Below are 23,427 nucleotides of genomic sequence, written 5' to 3'. Positions count from 1 at the left end.
TGTAGTCTGTAGCCAGCCGTACAGCAGGTAGATCTGGAGTAGCAGGGTGAATTCTAGCTGTCATGGGTTGGTGATATGACACACACAGATCAACAGGGGTCAAACCCCTCAGCCCCACCTGGATGAAAAAAAAGTAAAACAAAATTCTTGTTTTTTCAGTTCAGTTTGCTTTGTATTAATTAAACAAATAACTGCTATTTAAGGAGCAAATAAGAAACCATATCATTTCTAGATCTGTTTTTATTATAGTGATAAAATTGAACTTAACATTACGTTTTATACAGATTGCTATGAATCTATTTTCAAACTAATGTTATATGAAGGAATGAAGACTAAATTCTGATGAACAACACACAACAGTGATGCAAAAACTGACACAAACAATCCAGTTTCTTGTGTTCTTTCAGTTATATTACAGTTTAGGTTTTACTACTGGCTCTAACATGAAATTAGCCAAATCCCAGGAACATGGTTAACCAAACGAGGAAAAAATACAAAGTAGGGTCATCACATATACACATACTGTCCGTCATATGTCGTTCAATCTAGCTAGCTATACAATAAAGAACATATATTTGTTTCTGGACATCAAGCTAGGCTATATGCTAGAGCCATATGCTAGCTAGCTAGCTAGCTAGGTGCTTAAGTTATGTTACTCACCCTCGTAGTTGTGGACATAACTTCATACGTCCCACTTCAAAGCTTTCTCCCGTTTCCTGACGGGTGCAGGTGAAAGTGCGTCGACCATTCTGTGCACAATGTTGACATATACTTATAATAAAGCTATAAACGGCGCGGGGATATATAAACTTGGTTACAGTCAGGTTACAGTGCAGCCGCCCTCAACAGACGTTCTAAAGTAAAGTGAACGCACCCTCAACGGGGTTGGGATCATTTCATTGGTCAACACTACAGCTGGCATTCTATTGGTTGTTGACTTTTGATAGGGTTATAACACAAAAAAAATCCAAGCGCGCAGGAGAAATCCGAGAGCAGAAACTTTGCAAGTGAGCAGAATCAGCCTGAGTGCGAGGAGAAGGTTCAAAGCTGAGAGCAGGAAATCTGTCCAAACAACAACATATCTGAGTCCAAGCAGAAAGTTTGAGCACAAGCAGAGCAAATCCAAGCGCGAGCAGTGACTATTTGAGTGTGAGAGCAAGGTTTTGAGGGAAATTATTACAAAATCTGAACGTAATATCAGTGAGAAATGCTCTCAAATTGAAAGAATGCGCTCTTGATTAAAGATAGGAATATAACTCCATACGGGCCAGGGTTCGACTCCGACCTGCGGCCCTTTGCTGCATGTCATTCCCCCTCTCTCTCCTCTTTCAAGTCTTCAGCTATCCTATATAAATACAGGCCTAAAATGGCCCAAAAAAAAAAAAAGATACTTGTTAGTGTGGTATGAGAGTGTGCTTATGGTGGATGTGTGTGCTCGTGCATACAAGTATGAGTTATGGCAATGCTGTTTCCTTTAATGGTTGTGGAGCCACAAGTGGATCCATTAGTGAGTAAAACATTTATCTTCAAACAGCATGAACTATGCTTAACATTAGCTGAAAAGGCATTTCACTAGATGTAGAAATCAGTTCCTCCTAACTTTATTAAATATTAAAGACCTCATATTATGCTAATTTTCAGGTTCATAATATTATATTAGTATTTAGAGGTTGTACCAGAATAGGTTTACATGGTTTAATTTTCATAAAAACACCATATTTTTGTTGTACTACACAGTGCTGCAGATCCTCTTTTCACCCTGTGTGTTGAGCTCTCTGTTTTAGCTACAGAGTGAGGCATCACACTTCTGTTCCATCTTTGTTGGGAGTCACACATGTGCAGTAGCTAGGTAAGGACTACTAGCCAGTCAGAAGCAGAGTATGAGGGCGTGCCCTGACAGTACCTAGGTAAGGACTACTAGCCAGTCAGAAGCAGAGTATGAGGTTGTGCCACGCTAGCAGCTAGGCGAGCATTATAACATGTGTTCCAAAGTGACCCACGTTGGTCTCTGAAGTAAAGGCTGGACTACAACAGAGCAGTTTGGAGCAGTTGGTGAACAGTGTTTTCTGTTGGAGATGGTAAGTCCCTTTGGGGGGGACTTTGGGCTTTTTCACTTTGTAAACCTATTACATACACAAAAAAAGATATATAACACAATAAAGGAAAGGGAAAAAGCCAAAAAGCATAATATGAGCACTTGAAGAGTGCTTAAAATTGCCTTGACAGCTGGCTAGCAACACAAACAGGGAAAACATTAGAGGTGCTGTCTAGGAATTTGGGTTGACTTTGTTTCCTGTTGATTGGCCATAGCTCCCATGAGCGAAAATAAAAACACAGTTAATTGGTTCCACCATCCCCATCATGACTGTTTGAGTTACAGTATGCAGAAAATTGCTAGTGTAAACACACATTCTTCAAGGAGAAGACGCTAAACCCTTAACAACAAAACTTGCTCAAACATTTCATACAATTGCAACATAACGTCAGTATCCTCTGTCACTCAGACGTTGGTCTATGGACTACACATACTTCACAGTAAAGGCAAGAGGGGCTGAAATTGCATGAATGCTCAGGCTAATTAATCCTTTCATTAAATTTCCCACTGCAAAAATCCTGCTTGTCCTGTATTTAATTTAAAGGGCCAGTGTTGTGGGGCCTGGCTAACTAACTGCAGGCCAAACAGTTGGCTGATCACAGCATTGTGACAGAACAACAATAAATCTAGCAATTGTATTAAAAGTGAAATAAAGGCTTAAAACATCTAAAGAATCTCCTGAGTGTTTTAGGGAATAACAACAAGGGGTTGTACATCTCAATGAAACACAACATTAAAACTAAGGATCTCTCATGTGCCTGTAATGACATGCACAGAGCCCTTTGCTAACAAAGAGATATGCACTGTGGGATCTGGGTCTGCAGAATTATGTAGAATTATGTTTGTGTGAGTGAGCAGCAGTAGGGTACGTTTGCTGACTGTCTTGGCAGCTTTCAGAGAAAAGAGCACGATATTAGGAGAATTTCCTCGTCTGGAGCACGGGGAGAAATGGTCCGTCTGTCTGGACTGTCAGCCTGAATGATGAGAGACGTTATCAGGTGTGTGTGTGTGTGTGTGTGTGTGTGTGTGTGTGTGTGTGTGTGTGTGTGTGTGTGTGTGTGTGTGTGTGTGTGTGTGTGTGTGTGTGTGTGTGTGTGTGTGTGTGTGTGTGTGTGTGTCTGTGTGTGTGTGTGTGTGTGTGTGTGTGTGTGCTGACAGCAACCTGGCAGACAATACTTTCAGGTGTTCTGAAAGAAAAGGATTTTGGGACATGAGGCTTTCAAGAATTGCTTTCTGGCCCAAACTGCAACTCAGATTTTCATTGCAGAAGCAGCCACATGACAACATGAATCACTTTGTCATCTGTTTGGCTAGTTAATAGCATTTCAAATGAGGTGAGGGATTAGAAGATGATGTGAGCAAGTGTGTATACCTTGGACTGGTGCAGGAGCGCTCCCTGTACATGACCCCTCCTCCACAGGTTCTGGAGCAGTCAGACCACTGAGACCAGGCTGACCACTGGCCATGGACCGCCCTTGGACCATGCTCCCCGTATTTAACACACTGACCCCTCCGACACCACTGGAGAGAAGAGAGAGAAAAGGAAATGAATGAAGAGAAAAAAGACACACAGAAATAGTTTTCTTATCAGAACTTGAGCGTTGGCCCGAGGTTCTTGCCTGAGTTTCCTGGTTTGGACAAATGCCCAGCACCACACCTGGACACCCACACTCTGCAGCTACAGCCAACACACACACACACACACACACACACAAACCCCATCCGAGCCAAACCCTGCACTCACACACATCACCACCTCTCTCTCTCTCTTTCTAAATATCACCTTTCGATATGTAAAAAGATAGTTCTGTCTCCAGCTGGGAGAAGTAAAAATGCTTCTGCAGGTACATGCATGCGTGAGCAGCAAAGATGTTTTTTTATTGATACAGGTAACTGGCTTTTAATCAAGTAATAGTCCAAATAAAAGAATGTAGTTTGAGCTGTCTTCTCTCCCTTTTCAAGGTGCAAGGATTTACTTTGGCTCCGGAAAGTGTGAACACTTTAATTGAAAGGACGACTACAATTTATTACAACTGGGCTCTTATATTCATATTTATTATTTTTATCAGTTACCATAATAAACTTCTATTCACTGAAGTAATTACTGCCAACTGGGAACACCATGACATCACAATGACAAAGCCCGATTTATAAAATCCAAACTCGAAATGTTAGTAACAATGTGTCTTTACAAAGAAAAGGTGTGTGCACTCACAGCTACATCAAGCACATCAGATTAAAGGGGCGGTTCAGAATTTTGGACATAGGATCTTATTTCCAAGTTAGCCAGTGTGTTATTTATCAGTGGAGACCGTTTTCAACACGTTTCATCCAGTCCTTTCAGTTGCAGAGTTCGCTGGTGCTAGGCTAGCGCAAGTCAACAGTAACTGCTAGCCTGCCATTAAAAACAGTCTTACCCACTCCACAGTACACCCGAGGCAAATAAATTATAACACCAGACTATCGATGTAAATGTCTGTTGATAGAATAATGTTAGAAATAAAACTACCCTTGCATCTCAATGATCGCATTACATTTTGAGGGACTAGTTTCTCAGCAGCGGCGGAATTTTACTTTGCTCCGGTTAGTAGTACTGCGCCGAAAAGTAAACAGAGAAGCGCACTCCAGTCGGGACACCTAGTAGTAGCCTAGTACATTGGTATTGAAGCATTTGATTGGAAACTAAGGACTAGGCAACATAGTGTTTCAGTGTGCATTTAGAAATTGTCAAAATAAATCAAACACAAAGTTTCCACAAATTTCCATTACGAGATCCAGAAAAGAACCAACTGTGGCTTCTTGCTGCTGGCTTGGACATCAAGACACCGGCGGAGACCCTTCTCAAGTTGCAAATGTGTAGTGATCATTTTAGACCAGACGACTTTCAAAAACCTAAAGGACCACAAGTCACTGACAACGACGACGAGGCTACTCTAGCTAATAAAGCTAGCCCCTTACATAACGTTAGCCTAGCTGCTACTGATAGATTGAGATGGACAACGTTAGTGGAGATAACATTACAGTTCAGTGCATTGTGGAGAGTGACAGCAGCAGGTAAATAAACTTGCGTGATTGTCATGTAAACCGGCTTCCTCAGTAGCCTAGGTAATATCACTCCGCCGCTGCTGTAGCCTAGGTAAGTATAACTATTGCAATGCGATGCAAAGGTAGTTTTATTTCAAACATTATTCTATCAACAGACATTTACATCGATAGTCTGGCGTTATAATTTATTTACCTCGGGTGTACTGTGGAGTGGGTAAGACTTTTTAATGGCAGGCTAGCAGTTACTGTTGACTTGCGCTAGCCTAGCACCAGCCAACTCTGAAACTGAAAGGACTGGATGAAACGTGTTGAAAACGGTCTCCACTGATTTATAACACACTGGCTAACTTGGAAATGAGGTCCTATGTCCAAAATTCTGAACTGCCCCTTTAAAGTTGAATCAAGAAGTTGGTCTGTAAACTGAATGAACTGTGAACTGTTATGAATGTTTTCCACTGATAGTTTTCCACTGATAGTTTGATAGTAAATTTAAGGTTTCCTGAGGATTTGTTAAAAGCAATCGTTTGGCATTTTAGGGAAATGAGTTAGAAGAGAAGTTTATGTGTACAGTAACTAGGAATCTACTGACTACATAAGACTACAAACTGGGTGAAATAGCTAGCCTGGCTCTGTCAGTAGGTAAGCTAACAAACCCAAATTAAAAACAAAATGTGGTTTTACCGGGGTGCCGGACTATTTCTTATTTCTTGACTTCCTGAAATCTTGCCAGGCAGCCAGCAGAGACTTAGGCTAGTTTTATATTTCCAGACAGACAATTTTGCTTAAAAGTGGAGATTTCAACCCCTCCAATATTGTCTGATCATGTGACTGCTGATGTCAGACTTCAGTTTATTGATATCACACCATTCCCACATTTCAGCTAACAATTTGGTACATTGTTATCATTACCAATATTAATGATATGAAAACCCAGTTTATATTAATCCCAGTTTAAAAGTGTCAGGGAGCAGAATGAGTGACTGGCTGATCCTCCACAGGAACAAGAAGACATTTTGGTTACACTTTACTTGAAGGTATCTACATAAGAGTGACATGACACTGTCATGAACGTGTCATAAACATTATAAATAAGTCATAAACGTTTATGACATAACGCTTCTTTTAGTAAGTGTCATTCGGTTTTTGTCATGACAAGTTAGGGTTAGAGTTAGGGTCCATGTGTCATGACAGTGTCATGTCACTCTTATCATGTAAAGTGTTACCGACATTTCCTCACCATGTCAGGACCGCAGCTGGTGCCTTCTGCAGCAGGCATGAACTTGGTCTCGCACCGGTGCCCTGTGCGATGACACCACAGCGACTTGCAGATGTCCTGTCAAACACAAACACACACACACACACACACACACACACACACACACACACACACACAGAGGATGAGATGTCTATCAGATATGGTGTTTTTTTCGTTTACCATTGTAGGTTTTTTCATGAAAGAAGAGCCTTTTGGCATGGTGTTGCTCCCCTCTCTCCTCTTCCTTGACCCGACAGCACATGCTTCCTGCCGGGACCACCATCACGCTGGTAAGCTTCTCCACAAAGCCTCGGTGTCAAATCTAATCATTGTACTTCTATAATGAAACGGGCTATAATTGTATGTGTCATCCGACCCAACAATACAGAGACAGAGCGAGCGAGTGAGCACAGAGGGAGAGCCGGGGTCGAAAGACAGGCGGCAGAGTCTGGCAACCCGCCCAACTGCAACTGGCAACGAAAGAGGAACCAGAAAGGAGGGAGTGTAAAGGCAGAAGAGACTACTCCGGTGTGTGTGTGTGTGTGTGTGTGTGTGTGTGTGTGTGTGTGTGTGTGTGTGTGTGTGTGTGTGTGTGTGTGTGTGTGTGTCTTTGTCCCCATTCTCTGATGCCGAGCAGGTGGTTGACAGCCATACTGCTGAAAATCATTCTACATGAGCCCATTAGGAACAAAAACAACAAGGGGGAAAAAGTGTGAAAGGCAGCCCTAGATCCACTCTTAATCAGCATGTAGGTTCATTTACCACCCACTGACTTGCACACAGGTCTAAGAAATGCAGATGTAGTATTTGATCTTCTGTTAGGGAAACATAGCAGGGATTTAGAGAAGTTGTGAATAGCCAAGGCAATGCCCTGTGTGCTAATCTGTCATATATACGATTTGGCAAAGTCGATTTTCCCAGCAATCCCAGCCCTGGAGAGGATACCCTGTAGTATTTTAAACAGCATTTACATGTGAATCAACGTCACTGAATGCACCCGACATAAAGGCTTATACCAAGGCTTGGGAAAGGGGTGGGGGTTGGGGGGTGTATTCCCATTCAACGTATGGAATGCATTTCAATGGTGGGTCAAATGTGGGGGGGTTCAAGGTTGTTGTGCAAAGATCATGCTAATTAATAAAGTGCCACTTTAGCAATGCATCATTAGAGCTGTAAAGCAGACAACTGCAGCTCCTGTATAATCTGGGTGCTCCAGTTCTTTACTGGAGGCTCATCTGGTGAGTCTTGGTTTAGGCAAAGGGACACATGAATAATGCTTGATTTAGAAATGTAAAACCAGGACTGTTCAACCGCACTGTAGGGTTAGCTGATCTATTTTGTACTCTTACTTCTTACTTCAGTGTATAGTGTCTTTGTTGGTTTATTTTACATGCTGCCATTTTGGTCACAACCTTCTGAAAGACTTACAATAGATATGGTTTAGAGAACACCCTGGTGTAACCTGCAATTACTTCTTTTTTGGACAGCAGAAACATCCAACATATCATCAATTTTTAAATTGATATGGTTGATTGTTAGCAAACACTTGCCATTTGACACATCCAGCAGTTTAAGAGCACCACTAGCATTTCAAGTATTTTTTTTAAAATTATATTATAGTTTTATTTTCCTGATTTCTTCAACCAATTCCTGAGGGAAATATCTTTAGCTCTTTAGCTGCTAAATGCTCCACTTTTGGTGCTGGGGAGGTAGCGTAAAGTGGGTATTTTTGGCATATTTGCCAAAAACTAAAGCTTAAAAGGTGCAACTACAGAGTCAGATGATGATTCTCTGTAGGTTCGTCAAAAGTGAACCTTTCACATGCAAGTAGTCATGTGATCCACTGTTAATACAACATTTTTGATCATAGCGTTTAAACCATGCTAAAAATCTATAGAGTGAATGTCTCACCTTGACAAAATCCAGGCTGCACAGTTTGGCCTTGGAGCCAAACTGCCACTTGCACTGCGTGTCTGCGTTGTACAGCTGCCCGGGAAGCTGTTCAGGGTACTTGTACTGACCGATCTGCTTGGGCTCGTCCACCAGACAGGATGCCTGGGCTGTTCTGGTGAACATAGCAAATCACACGTGTCAGTCAGGAGGAGGGCAACGACAACTGACTGGCAAATTTGACAGTGTTTGTGCACTAGCACGAGGCGCAGAGGCCTACCCAAGGAAGCGGCTCAGGTACTGTCGACTGCAGGTGGACCAGAAGAAGACTCCGTTGTTTCCAGCCAGAGTGGGAGACATAATGTTGCCTTCTGTCTTGCGACAAGGGTTCCCTTCACCATCATGGATCATCCCAAAACTAGAGGAAAAAAAAGAAAAGAACCATGTAAGTTTAGGGCCCTATCTTGCACCCAACGCACCTGCGCCATGCGCTTCACCGTGTGCACTTAAATCGTTAAAATTGGGCCCTTAATATTTACACATAGCAAGGCACAAAGACATGTTGTGCAAGTTTCTAATGAGTAAAAGTGAGGGCTTAAAAGAAAAACATGTAAGTTGTCTTTGTGATGACCGAGCTGGTGTCTTTGTTAACCCAACTTTTGATGTAACATTATATAATAAAATGAAAATATAGCTTGTTTCAGGACATATCCCTGGATGAAGTACAAACAACATGTTGTCCCTAGTTTGTGTTGAGAGCATGCCCGACAGACAGAAGGGTTTTACCCCAACATGAAATCTACAAACTATCAAAAATAAATGGCCTCCCATCTCTATGGAAGCATATAAACACAAAGAAAGAGCCATTTGGCCAGAGGCAGTTTTCATTATTCTCTCATAAAGTGTCATGGAGTGGATGAGGAAGTGATCTAACGTAATGCTCTTTTAATTCAGAGTATATTTGTTTCTTTAAAGCTCCATTGTGTAATGTTTTGAGTTGATTCTTAGGAAAAAAAAAACTTTTGTTCTTTCACAAATCAGTGCTCATTCATGTGTAATTACTTCCACCATCTAATCAAAGTATTCTTGTAAGCGTAGAATCTGCCATTCAGAATACATACGAGCGAGTCGCTCGAATGGCAGCCGCCATGTAGCGCCTCCATCTTTAAAAAAATACATTAGCCAAAGAGGGACATACCGCCGCCTTTCGCACTTTTTAACTCAGTGGCACCGTGATGAATGCCAGGGAGTCGCCAAGGAAGTTAAAAAGAGAATTAAAACGACAACGCGACAGGTAAAGCAACAAGACCAAAGTTGATATTGGAGTGGCTTTTCCAAGATGGAAAGCGCTCATAAGGAGCAAGGATTTTGAAAAGGGATGCCAAAATGGCCTGCTTTCTTCTCAAAAGGTAATTCTGCCTATTTGTGTAAATTCAAAGTTTTATAGTTGCTTGGCTAACCATAGCATGGTTGTGCATAACACTAGAACGACGTCTAGGATACTTTTCCTCGCGTCAATGATGAAAAATGAGTATCTACCTTGTAACATAAACGTAACCATTTGTGTCGTTATTCCCGGACAGACAGCTCACGTCATGTGCTGCTCTAACACAGACTAGCTCCAGCTAGAACAGCTGCGTGTAAACGACGGAGATACTAAGAGCTCATTTTGGTTTCATTGACATTCTTCATACTGCTCAGAGAAATATATTAAACACACAAACCTCCGCTGCTTCTCTCCTACGCTGTAAATATTGCCTTACAGAATAACGATAGTACTGATACTTTACTAACATTAGCTTACATATGTTTGGGAACCTGATAGCTGATGTTAGCAATAAAATGGTACCAAAATAACGTAAAACTATTATTACACTGGAAGGAACACTCACGGACGAAGTCGTACTTCTTGGAATAATACGGCCACCGTAGGAGTTAAAATGCACTCGGAAAGGGGGGGGACTAGAAATTAATATTCAGTTGGTTGTCATATATAATTTCACCGCTAGATGGGAGAAATTCTTACACAATGTAGCTTTAAATCAGACCACATTTATTTCATTTAATATAGATTTGTTACATCCACTCACAGCACAGAGCTAATATAGCGACACTATGACACTAAAGTCTGACAGTTTCATCTGATTAAGTCTGTGTGGTCTGATGTGGTGTCCAGAAACTGTTATTGAGCTTGCCAGGATGCAGTTTTTGTTCGACATACTTGTGCCCAGACTCGTGAGCGATGGTGAAGGCCAAGCCCAGTCCTGTATCCTCATTGATGGTACAACTCCTGTACTTGCTGCACATCCCACTGATGGGGGCAAAGCCTGCATATAGAAAGGAAGAGGGAGAGAGACAAAGTAAAGTCAGGATAACTGGTTATTAAGTATAATGTACTGACTGCATGAAAAGCTGAAGGTAAACAAAATAAAACCCCAAAACTGTAAGATCAAATCCCTTTGTCTTTTTCTCTGTGGTGTACCTCAGCACATATAAACACCTGTCATATTTGCATATTGCGTACATGCATGCAGGAAGGGGAATTTCACATCAGCTGCAAAGTGTAACCTCACAAGCCCTGGCCAACTTAACTTAAGTTGGTTCCTAGACTTTGATAGCCAATCAGTTTAGAGGAGGCCTACTGCTGATGGACCTGACAGCATTAGGAAAAAAGATAAGTGATCCGAGATGTGGGATTTACTGTAACTGACAAGCTGATGAAAATATTCAGTGGTCACTGTTTTTACTGGCAGCGATTTATCGTAATAGATCCAAAAATGTACATGTACACCAATAGAAACATCAATATACGGTTGATGAATGAGCTTATGACTTGAAGAGCCACATGTTAAACTCGAACAACACTGGCAGAACATACAGACATTAAGAATTTACATACAGTGAATACATAATTGTAATTGTGAGTCACCTTTCACCTTTGTTACCTTATGCAGCTAATGAGATAAAGTCCTGCCTTGAGATTACTAACAATTATTGGTGTGAAAGCAATATGATTATGGTATTAGTCAAGCTTAGTTGGCTATGTTGATGTTGTTCCAGCTGCCTCTTGTTCATACAAGCGTTATGATTTAGGAGTAAACTGACCAAAAGCCTATCCTTAAGTGCAACGCTGGTCACTTAAGATATGGTGAAGCATGATTCTTGATTTGTTACGTTGATTTTCCACATGGCTTATCCAGACGAAGAGGCAACCTCCAGTGCTGAAAAATGGCTACCAAATCGGAAGAAAAGGGGATAAAATATGATACAAATTCATGAAAAAGGAAATGTGGGAACATAGGGCCTAATTTTGAAAAAAATCTTAGAAATTAGCCGACGTCAGGCACTGCCAAAATGGCAAAGGCTGCAGCCACCATAAGCCGCCCATTTTGAGCTTCATTTTGGCTCTTCAGAAACCAATGAATGACATCACAGACACAACATCCATATTTTATACAGTCACAACTTATACACTTGTTTTTCACACAGATTTGACCGCCTACCAATGTAGGATACCTTTAATGAGCTCTCTGTTCAGTGACAGTTAATCAAGTTGATGTTTGAATTTTTGGCCGAGGAACATTGTTGTATTTCATACCTCATGCTCATGTTTCCTGTCTGCTTCTACACTGTCACTATCCAAGAAAGGCAAAATGCCAACAAAATCCCACATGCTTGGGTTCACGACGTGGCTTTATAACTGTGTTTAAATACTCCAATAAAATGTAGCTTTTGGTCACAGTGGCAAATGAGTGTCATTCTTCACTTAACTCTCTTCTGCTTGCACCTGTCAAACTTCCTTCACTCCTTGTTGTAATGTCTACACTAATAATGTCACCTCTACGCCCGTTTTCATGCCCAAAATTACACCATTTGTGTCGATCAAGAGATTCTATGTCGTCAACACTAAAGAGAAGCTCCCACATCTCACAGAACTTTGCTGTTATACTACTTACTATCAACAGCTGCTTCCCACTTGGCTAAACAAATCTAAATAAATAGGATAGTAAAGGTTTGTCTTGTTAAGGTTAGCTGTCTTACCCAGGGTGTCACAGGGCTCATTTTTCCAGGAACAGATGTCCAATCCGGTGAGGAGAACAGCGTGGTCATGCCGTTTACCACCTTTTCCCACCAGACCTGACTGCCACTGACAGAAACTGTTGAGGGACTGGTCAGCATGGTGATTGATGGTCAAGCCAAGCTGGAAATCAAAAGGAGAGACATAGAGATACAGAGCAAGTGTGGGTTAATCAATCACCAGTGCCCAGGGCAAAGCAAGCACATTTTTGCAGAATTGTAGTCTGTATCAACTCACCGGCTCTTGTTCAAGGAGTAACAAGCTAACCACCACTATGTTGATGTCCGTCCCAATGGTGCCATCTTTGAATAGACTGGAAACCTGCAGAAGAGGAGAAAACTGTTTAAGACGAAATATCCTACGGGTCGAATCTAATATTAATGGTTTTCTAATTGTCCTATGCTCTCATTTTGGCAACAATTAGTGATTAGAATATGACAAAGGATATGTGATGTAAGAGTTGTACAGGTAGAGAGGGGTTACAAAATATTAAATAAATTGTACAGCATGTGTTCTGCACTACTCTCTACCTGTATGACTCATTTTAGTTAGTTTAGTCAGCTAACATATGCTGGCATTAGCCACTATTTGCTACTGGTGATACCAGACCAGTTAAAACAATAGTAACAAAACCCGTGTATTGAATGGAGCAAAGGTAACAATTTATTTCCTTATGAATTCAACTTTTCATTACAGTAAAAGATAATGAAGGTGCCATTTTTTTCTTATAAAAGATACATGGTCTCACTTTGAGGATCCCTTTAATGGGAATTTCTTTGCAATTTCTGTATTTCATATAATTTCAGTTCAAACCTGAAGAAAACAGAATGTCTAGCTGGAAAAACAGCAGTAAACATGTTTGCAGATTAGCTCGCTAGGGTCAGCTTGGTTACCCCCCTCAGCCACTTGACTGCTAGCATTAGAGCTAGCTTGGCTACCCCCGTCAGTCACTTGACCCTTGCATTGCAGATCGTACTGGTCTGTTGGATCTCCCATATTACATAAACAAACAAGACCTGAGAGAAATGGAGCAGATTTCCCTTGTGTCTTCAAGCCATCACTATGTCAAATGTTTAGTTTATTTTAGTTCAGTTTATTTGTTTCAAAGAATATGAAAAACAAATTACATTTAAGAAATGCCAAAATGCATGTTACCACCTCCTCCTTCCCTTCTCCTCCCTTCTCCCCCCCTCACCATATTCATGACGGTGAGGACGTAGGTGGTGACGTTGTCCCTGCCATGTTTCTCCAGCATCTTCCTGTCTGCCACCACCAGGGTCTCCACATTCAGACCCCCCACCCTGTTGGAGTTGATGGGCGATCTCTTTGCCCTTCCTGGCCCTTCTGCCTCGGGTATCGCAAACTCGTCAGGCATGATGAAACTGTCCTCAGCAGGAGGCTTGGGAGCGTCTAGGAGGGCAAAAAAAGGAAGGACGGAAGGGAGGAGAGAGTACGAGGGAGGGAGATAAAGACAGAGTGAGAGAAAGAGAGAGAACTTGGCAGTGAGGGTCAAACGAATGAACTGTCTATTTCCTGGCTCGTGCCGGGTGACAGGAGTGCAGCCTCTGGTGTTGAAAGGACAGGAAATTCACTCCCCACGCTGCTTCCTACCTCTCACCACTAGAAGGGAAGATAAAACTGTGAACTAGCCGGTGGGCTGAGTCGCCTCAGGCTGATACAATCATACCTGTTACAATAGACACAATGCACTCAAAAACATTTACCACAGACATGAATCTTCAGAATGAATGTGGACATATCTAGAGACCGCAGTGGTTTGGGGTCAACTGCTTTATAAAATACTAAATTTACACTTTTGTGTCATGAAGTGGTAATTCTATTGCAATAATGCTGGGACAATAATTTGTGTTACAGAATACTGGCATGTGTAATAGTGTTTGAGAATGCATGGTGATCGTACAGTACATAATTATGTCCTATCCACCAGGGCGAATTCTCTTGAGTCTGTCTTATATTCAGACTGTATATCACATTGTTCATCAGTCATTTTTTTCTGGAACTGTGTATTATATGTACATTTTGTAAAAAGGGTGCATGGAATGAACTGACAGTTAATTTACTTCCTCAACATAAATACACAATCATCAGATGGTAAAGTACAAGGAATATAAGGTTCCCTTACATACATTGCTTGCGGCGTCCGCAGAAGTGTTGCCTCTGCAGCTTTCCATGCTGGTAGTCATGGTGGTGATGCTGCTGCTGCTGATGATGATGATGAAGGTGCGGGTTGCCAGTTGTGGAAGAACCGGTGCTAGATCTTCTGTGGACAATGTGTTCCGCTGAGCGTTTGTAGACTACATGCGGGTGGTGACCATCAGGGGTGCTGTAGTTGTGTTGTGTAGCCAGATGTTGGGGTAGCGGGGCAATCAAATACTCCTCCTGGGACACACGGATCAAACCTGACTGGAAGTCACACAGACAAAAGATACGGGCAATGAGTGAAAACTGACAAACAAAACACAAAAGTCGCTCTATATTGAACATGACACCATTGGTGAAGTGTATATGAGGTGTTTAAGGGCTGCTCGATTATGGGGAAAAAATAAGAATCACAATTACTTTGGTCAATATTAAAATCACGATTATTTAACACGATTATTAATTGACTTTTGGTAAGATTTTGCATTTGATAAAAAAAAGAGTGAAAGCCTTAAAAACAAATCAACAGTGAAAACACCTTGAACTGTGAAATTTACCTAAATACTTTATATATACTTTAATAATAATAATAATAATAATAATAATAATAATACTTTTTTTGGTAACACTTTACTTGAAGGTATCTACATACAAGCGACATGACACTGTCATGACACATGAACCCTAACTTGTCATGACAAAAACCAAATGACACTTAATGGCAGAAGCGTTATGTCATAAACGTTTATGACTGTTTATAATGTTTATGACATGTTCATGACACTCTTATGTACCTTCAAGTAAAGTGTAACCCTTTTTTTTCATTCAGAACACAAGACAAAATAAGAGTTTAGTTGCAAAACGTAATGTGCAACAACAAAAAAATTGATTTATTGAACAGCCCTGTTTCATGAGTTACTGCTTTCAAAGAAAACAGACAGTTGCCATAATGATATAACATCCTACATACACTACCGGTAAAAAGTTTTAGAACACCCCAATTTTTCCAGGTTTTTATTGAAATTCATGCAGTTCAATGTCTTATTGTACTCTGAAATGAAAGAATAGAACAAATGAACAATTTAAGTTAAAAAAGAAATCATGGAATCAATTTATAAACTAAAATGTATTCTACATTTTTGACTCAAGTAGCCCCCTTTGGCAGATACAACAGCTGAACACACTCGTGGCATTCTTTCTACAATGGAAATCAAATATTCTTCAGAAAGTTCTTCCCAACTCTGTTGCAGAAGTTCCTATAAATGTGTGGCACTTGCAGGTTGCTTTGCTTTCACTTTTCTGTCCAGTTCATCCCAAACCAGCTCCATGGGGTTTAAGTCTGGTGACTGTGCTGGCCACTCCATGTTTTTAAGCTTACCATCTTGTTCTTTTTTCCTAAGGTAGTTCTGGCATAGCTTGGACTTATGTTTTGGGTCATTATCTTGCTGTAGGATGAACCCCTGACCAACTAGGCGCATACCAGAGGGTACTGCATGACGCTGCAAAATGCTGTGGTAGCCGTTTTGGTTCAGGGTGCCTTTCACTCTGTACAAATCACCGACCCTAGATCCAGCAAAACAGCCCCAGACCATCACGCTTCCTCCTCCATGTTTGACAGTTGATGTCACACACTGAGGAACCATCCTTTCGCCTACTCGACGGCGTACAAAAATCCTGCGTGATGAACCAAAGATTTCAAATTTTGATTCATCAGTCCATAACACCTTCTTCCAGTCTTCAGTAGTCCATTGGCAGTGTTTCTTGGCCCTGGCAAGCCTCTTTTTCTTATTCTGACGTCTTAGCAATGGCTTTCCTGCTGCAACTCGACCTATCAAACCTGCAGCTCCAAGTCTTCTCTTTACAGTTGAAACTGAGACTTGCTTATTACGACCACTATTAAGCTGTGCTTGAAGCTGTTGTCCTGTGAGCCGCCTATCACGCAAGCTGTTGACTCTCAGAAACTTGTCTTCTGATTCTGTTGTGGCTTTGGGTCTGCCAGACCTCTTCCTGTCAGAGTTTCCCCAGTTTCTAAGTGCCTTTTGATGGTGAAGAATACTGTACTCACTGACACCTTGACGTTCTTCGCAATTTCTCTGTAGGAAAGACCAACATTCTTAAGTGTTATGATAGTCTGTCTCTCTTCCATTGTTAATTGCCTTTTTCCCGCCATTTTTATAGCAACACACTTTCTGGAGTACAATACTCAAATAATGCTCACGAGCGTACGGTACCACAGTGTTTCAACAATACTTTTATACAAACAGAGGGGGTTGTAAGTAATCCAGACAAGTGTGAACACCTGTGGGAATTGGTAGCACCAACTTTCAAAGCTTGATCAACCTCCATTGCTGCAGAACAGATTTACATTGTTTACCCATTTCTTGTTCCCTGAAAAAGGCCTTTTTGTAAAATTCTGAAATGTACATTATTTTTCAGTTTTGAGTAACCTTACTTTTTTTTTTTTAACCTCAGGCAGTTCACCACTTACCTTTGTACCATTTCAAGCTATTCATTGGACTTGAACTGCTAAAATTTCAATAACAAAAAAAATGGTGTACATATCATGTAGCATCGCGCTGCAGTCATGCACCTCACATACTGAACAAAAGCCACTTCTACACTGGTGTTTGATAGCACAGAGCGATCCAGTCTCCACTACCTGGCCCCGATGGAGCTACAGTGTAGCTGAAGCAGCTGTTGAATGAAGCCAACAATCATTCCTACACACATTTCACTTCCAAACCCAACCCGATCAGCCCCATCTACAATTACCACCTATCCTAACATTAGGCAGATGTGCACAGTGCGAGAGCATGCAGCTGCTGGGAGGAGATGTCTTATTTAGTTGGAGGACAGAATAGCATGAAATCACTACTTTCATGGAGAGCTGTGCTTTGTTTTTGATTGATTTAAAGAACATCTAAATCATGTGTGCACTTAGACTAGAGTAACATTTAGAGCCTTTCTTCACAACATAATTTACTCAAAGCAGCCTACATTGCAGTACTTGTTGCTGACATGTTCATATCAAGTACAACACTGTGTTCCTGGCTTTGTTTCCCAAAATAAAGTTTATTGTGTAATTTCTTTATTTTGGAATTGGATTGGTTTATATGCTTTTTGATGGTATATATTTTTACACCTGAGGAAGGCCAAATTGTGGGCTGATTATATAGATATTTGCACAATTAAAGTATATTTCCGGAGCATTAAGCTGTTGTGCAGACTGTACCTTCTTTGAACATTCATTTTTTTGTCCTGCACCAGCAACTACATGGGTGTGCACAACATTTTCTTTTTTGAAATATTTTCCTCATGGAAATGTTTATGTAAGAATTTTATCAAAATAAAAAAAAAGCTTTTCCATTCACTACTTCATCTATTCCCCGACACTTATCACACATTACTACCTTAAAATAGTCAACTAATGTTAAATTGAGTGAACACAGATGGCTACATTCATGTTTCTACATGGTTTACTAGTGACAGCAACAACCAATTTGACTTTACTGCTGCAGAAAAGGGCAACATTTGAATGGAGCCTGCCTTCATTTACATTAAATATCACAATATCTTTTTAACAAATACCTTTGACATCGCAACAATTTTGGAGGGTTGACAATTGGTGCTTTCACAAAATATTGACTCAATGAGTTTTTTGATAAATAATCATCAGTAATGTTAATATAATGAAGAAAGTGGGTAAAGGCAAATAAAAGGACAGCTGGTAAGTCTTGTAAGTTCAGAAAATTACATTACTTCACTGTAGTGCAGCCTTAAAAAAACAGGAAAAGACAACACTATAAAGCAAATTACAGTAACATGTCCAGCGTGTACCATATTGTCATAGTGGCATACTAGCTCAGTGGTTTGGGTTTCAGTTAGTCTGAGTGGCCTTAGCTGCACTCTGGACTGAGAGACTGAGCTACTGAACCTTAAACATTCCGTCTGACCACGGAATTCTACCTAATGCCCTGACCAACCAAATGCACACTAAATAGCTGTGCAATCAATCAGAAGCACACATACACACACACATCCATAAGAGCATATGCTTACTGAATATATCAAAAACATACACCCACTGACCGAATAAACTCTGACCTTTGTGTGTGTGTGTGTGTGTGTGTGTGTGTGTGTGTGTGTGTGTGTGTGTGTGTGTGTGTGTGTGTGTGTGTGTGTGTGTGTGCTCCTGTTGAGCTGACCCCATTCCCCCCAGAGTAGCAGGTGGCAAAATAAACAGAGGCAAGACAAAAGGGAAGCCATGGCGAGGCTCTTGTTGTCAAAACAGTGCCTGGATACATGGCAGGCTGCCATCATCAGCCCCATCCATCCCTCTAACCATCCATCCTTCTATCTTTCCATCCTTCCATCCATCCATCACTCCATCCATCCATCCATCCATCCATCCCTCTATCCTTCCATCCTTTCATCCATCCACCCATCCCTCTGACCGTCCATCTGCCAGCACATCTTTCATCAGTTCATAAATCATCTTCTCCAGCCATCAGTATTCCATGGTGCAATGGGAAGTTTTGCAGGAAGTTAACTGTCAACTTTCATTATTTTGACTACATGTAAGGTCCACATGGTCCAGTGGTTGGGAGTTTTTGTTCTGCAGTGTCAATGGTTTGAACCCCAGCCCATCAATACCTGTCAAAACAACCCTGAGCTCGATACTTCACAGCTACCTGCTCAGCGGCAACGCATTGAGTGGCTCAACCTGCAAACACAAGACTGGAAAAAAAGATGTCCGCCTGGGTCATGAATAAAATATATCAAAACCAACACTTGAATTAAAAAAAAAAGAAGGTCCTCGGCAAAAAACAAAATGACTGCAGCTTCCCAAAAATAGACTGGAATTCAAAACAGAGCTCGAGGAGGTCAAAGGAGGTGTCTCCCATCAGCACAGGCTGCTGTCGCCTCTTATTAGCCCATCTTTTCATCTGTCTCTCTGTCATTTACAACAGACCTGACCTGTAAAACATACACCTCATCAAATTGTCCTCTTTTAAAGATGAAAACGCTTTTATTTCATTTATTTTTGACAGCTCCTCCTGTCAAACAATATCACTGTAATCATCCCGCACACTGGGAGATCATTTCATAATTTCTTCTCTCCTCAACTAGCACCTTTACAACATTACACAGACTTATTAAGATAACATGATAATACAATTTCTAAACCTTAATATGAGATTTTTGCAGGACTTATCTGATTTGCCATCATACAAAAGGTGTTGTAATTAATGACTAACATCCAACCTGCCTGGCAACCACTGCATTCCAGCAATTACACTATGAAAGACTATGAAAGAACTGTCTGAAGTTACTTCATTAACTCTCTTTTTCTCTATCTCTGTCTCTCTCAGTTTGTTTTTTTTCCGATGAGCAAGTCCTTAGGCTAGGTACAACGATATGACCATTAGCGAATCTGGTGTTATGGCTATGCGTATTATTACAGTAAACAATTTGGTTGAATAAAAACATTGGCATATTTGAATTAATAACACGACTTAAGAAAAGTAGCCATAATTAAGGACGTCCTTTGTTCAATGGTGAGCCAAGATAGGCTGGAGTGCAACTCTAAGGTGCTAGTTCTCACAGAGCAGCCCAGAACAAGTCTAGCAGCCCTGTATTGTGTAACTTGTAATTTTGCAACATTTGTTTGACCATACAACCGAACAATAGTCCAAATGACATAAATGTTATTATTTGGCTACTTCACTCACCATTTTGATTTGATTCTACATAAGATAAACACTTCCTGATGTTTATTTAATGTGTAAAGCATTTTTTAATTTTTCTGCTTGAAGCTTTGAAAATCTGATTAAACTGGCATAGACAGTTGTTTCAGTGATGCATGAACATTGTCGTTTTCGGTCCAGACGGGGTACAGGTAAAAAATATGTACATGCATGTTTTAGAATATTAAGCATCTTGCAAAAAACATTCTGCTACATTACTCAATGCTCAGTTGCTGGCCTATACATTTAATGATGTGAGATGTGAGATGAAAAAGACAGATGAGCTGTATAGAGTTTCACAGCGTTCACAGGCGCCCTCCGCCAGAGAAAGGCACCAGAGAAAGGCCAGCTGTAGCGTTGATACAGAAGACCTCTAGTTATCTTCGCACATTAACACTTGTAAGATCTGGCAAGATTAAAGGGATGAACACACCCTGCTAAACACCACTTTACTTTCCTCCCACGTTTACATGCACACTCACACATTTCTCTCTCTCTCTCTCTGACCTCACACACAGATTCACACAGTCAGATTACAGGTTGAACCAGCTCACCTCCAATCAGCAATGGTACTATTTCTACATGAAAAAAACCTCAGGACTTTTTCCCTTTCCTTAGGTAAAGCCAATCCAAGCCACTTCAACAAAACGCTCTCTCTTTCTTTGGCAACATTACGGTTTATGCCAGGGGAGACAGCATCTTTAGCCTGTCTCTGTATAAACTGTAGTCTCTTTTAAGGTTTTCTACCATGATATTATAAGGCAAATGAGTAAGTGCTTACATGCTGTTAAAGACTGGTGCCGAGCGGCGAGAAGCCCCAAGCTGGTGATTACCCTGCTCTAAAGCACATCTGCACTCCAGCTCAGCAGAGAATCACGTGAACAGTGTGTGGTGAGGGGGGGAAAAAATCATACAGAGCAGAGAGGCCCTTCAGGCATCAAACCTATTCAACAGAATCACAATCTGAGTAATTACAGTTTGCTCAAGTGAATTATGTGTCTTCAAAATGGGGTAAGAACTGTGTAAAGAAGAGATGGTAATTTTGGATCTTGACAGGGTTATGCCCTGTCATTGAATTGGTTAAATATCTCCTTTAACTTCAAATGACGTGTATTTCACAGCGCACAGTAGCGTTTATAGAAATACAACAGGAGTGGGGAACCACAGCCAGGCCATTTGCAATCACTCCATTAGAGATAGTATGTCTGGATAACTCTCGTCATGTACGACTGATTAGGATCAATGTGTCAATAGCCTGGGGTCTTCTAGTACATATTTGGGCTCACTAATTGTCTTTGAACAACCTATTGACACCCTCTGAGCATGTCTATGGAACAAAGCAGAGGTGGGCACACACAAAGACAGAAATGGATGGTGGTAGATGAGTCTTTTGTCATTTGGAGCCTTTGGGCACGGTCCCACTCACTATCCCGTGTAGACACCGCAGGGTACAGGAGGACTACTCCCACCCCAGCCCATACAGATGGAAATGTCCTCCTTCAAAGTGCCATTAATTGTACTTTAACTGGGTTACAGTGCAGCTCTAACACATTTACTGACTAAAGGCCGTTTTATGGTTGTGCGTAGACTCAACGGCGTACCCCCGCAGACCCCTCTGCGTCTACACCGGACCCTACGCCATAGCCTGACGTGCACCTCTCGAAAAATGTAAATACACGTCGCAGCGACGCACGTCACCCGGCCGTGGCTTGGTAGTGTTGCATTTCCCCCGACTCATTTCCTGGTCCTCCTTCTCCATAAACAACATGAAATCAAGGAGAGGGTTAACTTCTACTGCTCCAGATTTCCCACCGTGGTCAGAAAACACAGGGGAGACACTTTGGTTCTCTCACTAGGACTCTAGAGTCACTACTCGCTCCAAAGCTAATCACCGTCACTCTCTCACTTCTCCCTCGCTCTATCACCGCGATCAAAACCTTTTCATTTTCTAGCAATAGCACCTAGAGCTGAAAAGGTGGAGGGTACAGCGATGGGAAGTCTGCTATCTCTAAATATCTGCCTATCACGTTCTAAAGGCCCAGACACACCAAACGGACATCAGAGAACTAGCAGCGATGACGGCCGACTGTTGCATCTCCTCACGTCGCTTGGGTCGACACAAAAAAGTTGCATTCAACACACCGCAAAGTCTACAGCCAACAGCAAACTAGCACGTACGTTCTGCACCTGGGTGAGAGGAAATAACTCTCCATACAGCTGGTGACTGTAGTCTGTATTAGTCATTCAAAAAGACATACAAACTGTTGTTTTTATTAAATATTTGACATATCTGACATATAAGCTATGTATCCATAATATAGGACTCCTATGAGAGAAGTCCTATACTATGGATATATAGCTTATATGTCAGAAGCAGAAACCAACCTTAAAAAAGCTTTATGTGAAAAGCTTCCGAATGCTAGCGCTGCTTGCCTCACCTTTCTCTAATCTCTACAATAGAGGTGGCAAGTGCAAAATTAACATGAACCATATTCCGAATGGCCACAATTATCAGACCCAGGTTGAACAATACTAGAATTTATCTTTCAGGTGGTTGCAATCTTCTTCGAAAGTACTGTTCTGACAGTTTTTTTTTAGAATGTTAGACAAAGGGGGCTCGTTAGAGCTCCACACGCTCTGTAAACTGTTTTCTCCACATTCCTCATATTCCTACTTTGGCTATTATTCGTGGTTTATTCTTACCACACCATTCCCCTTAGTGAATGCACTGATGGAGGCAATGTAATTTCTAAAACGAGACGTGATGAGTGTGAACCAAAATCTGTTCCAAACAACAGATGCAACATACTGATAGGCAATCGCTTCCTTCACATTAATTTAATGCTTTCAAATAAAACTCTCACTTTTGCTTCATCACATCATTCTGTAGCCTGTTTATTGGCCTTGTGTACCAACGACTACCAATGCTTTATGATGCCTGACATCTCACCCCACCTACAGAGGTAGACACTACTTTTTCATCCAACCTTGTCATGAAAGACCATATATCCACTTTTACAGAGGAACACCCTTTCATTTGCTCTCTGACCCACAGACGCTCCCAAAGTTGTGTCATTTTACCCAGGCCCCTGGTATCTTTACAAACATAACTGTTCACATAAGCAACAACAATAATTGAGAGATTCCAGAAGAGAAG

At 41.2% G+C, this 23,427-nt stretch overlaps 1 protein-coding gene across 1 annotated transcript in view; it reads right to left on the bottom strand.

Annotated features, from left to right (window-relative positions):
- adamts18 (ADAM metallopeptidase with thrombospondin type 1 motif, 18) overlaps nucleotides 1-23,427 on the bottom strand; it is a 71,683-nt gene that overhangs the window by 37,735 nt on the left and 10,521 nt on the right. Inside the window, exons 4-12 of the mRNA XM_039795089.1 lie at nucleotides 14,511-14,787; nucleotides 13,559-13,773; nucleotides 12,601-12,684; nucleotides 12,327-12,486; nucleotides 10,507-10,612; nucleotides 8,566-8,703; nucleotides 8,307-8,460; nucleotides 6,378-6,473; nucleotides 3,468-3,616 (exon numbers count right to left, since the gene is read on the bottom strand). Coding sequence (XP_039651023.1) covers nucleotides 3,468-3,616; nucleotides 6,378-6,473; nucleotides 8,307-8,460; nucleotides 8,566-8,703; nucleotides 10,507-10,612; nucleotides 12,327-12,486; nucleotides 12,601-12,684; nucleotides 13,559-13,773; nucleotides 14,511-14,787 — 1,379 coding nt within the window. The remainder of the gene's footprint in view (nucleotides 1-3,467; nucleotides 3,617-6,377; nucleotides 6,474-8,306; nucleotides 8,461-8,565; nucleotides 8,704-10,506; nucleotides 10,613-12,326; nucleotides 12,487-12,600; nucleotides 12,685-13,558; nucleotides 13,774-14,510; nucleotides 14,788-23,427) is intronic.

The sequence above is a fragment of the Perca fluviatilis genome, chromosome 3, assembly GCF_010015445.1.
Source record: "Perca fluviatilis chromosome 3, GENO_Pfluv_1.0, whole genome shotgun sequence".
NCBI classification, from domain to species: domain Eukaryota; kingdom Metazoa; phylum Chordata; class Actinopteri; order Perciformes; family Percidae; genus Perca; species Perca fluviatilis.
Note: the sequence above shows the minus strand (reverse complement) of the source record. Positions and strands in the feature narration are given on the sequence as shown.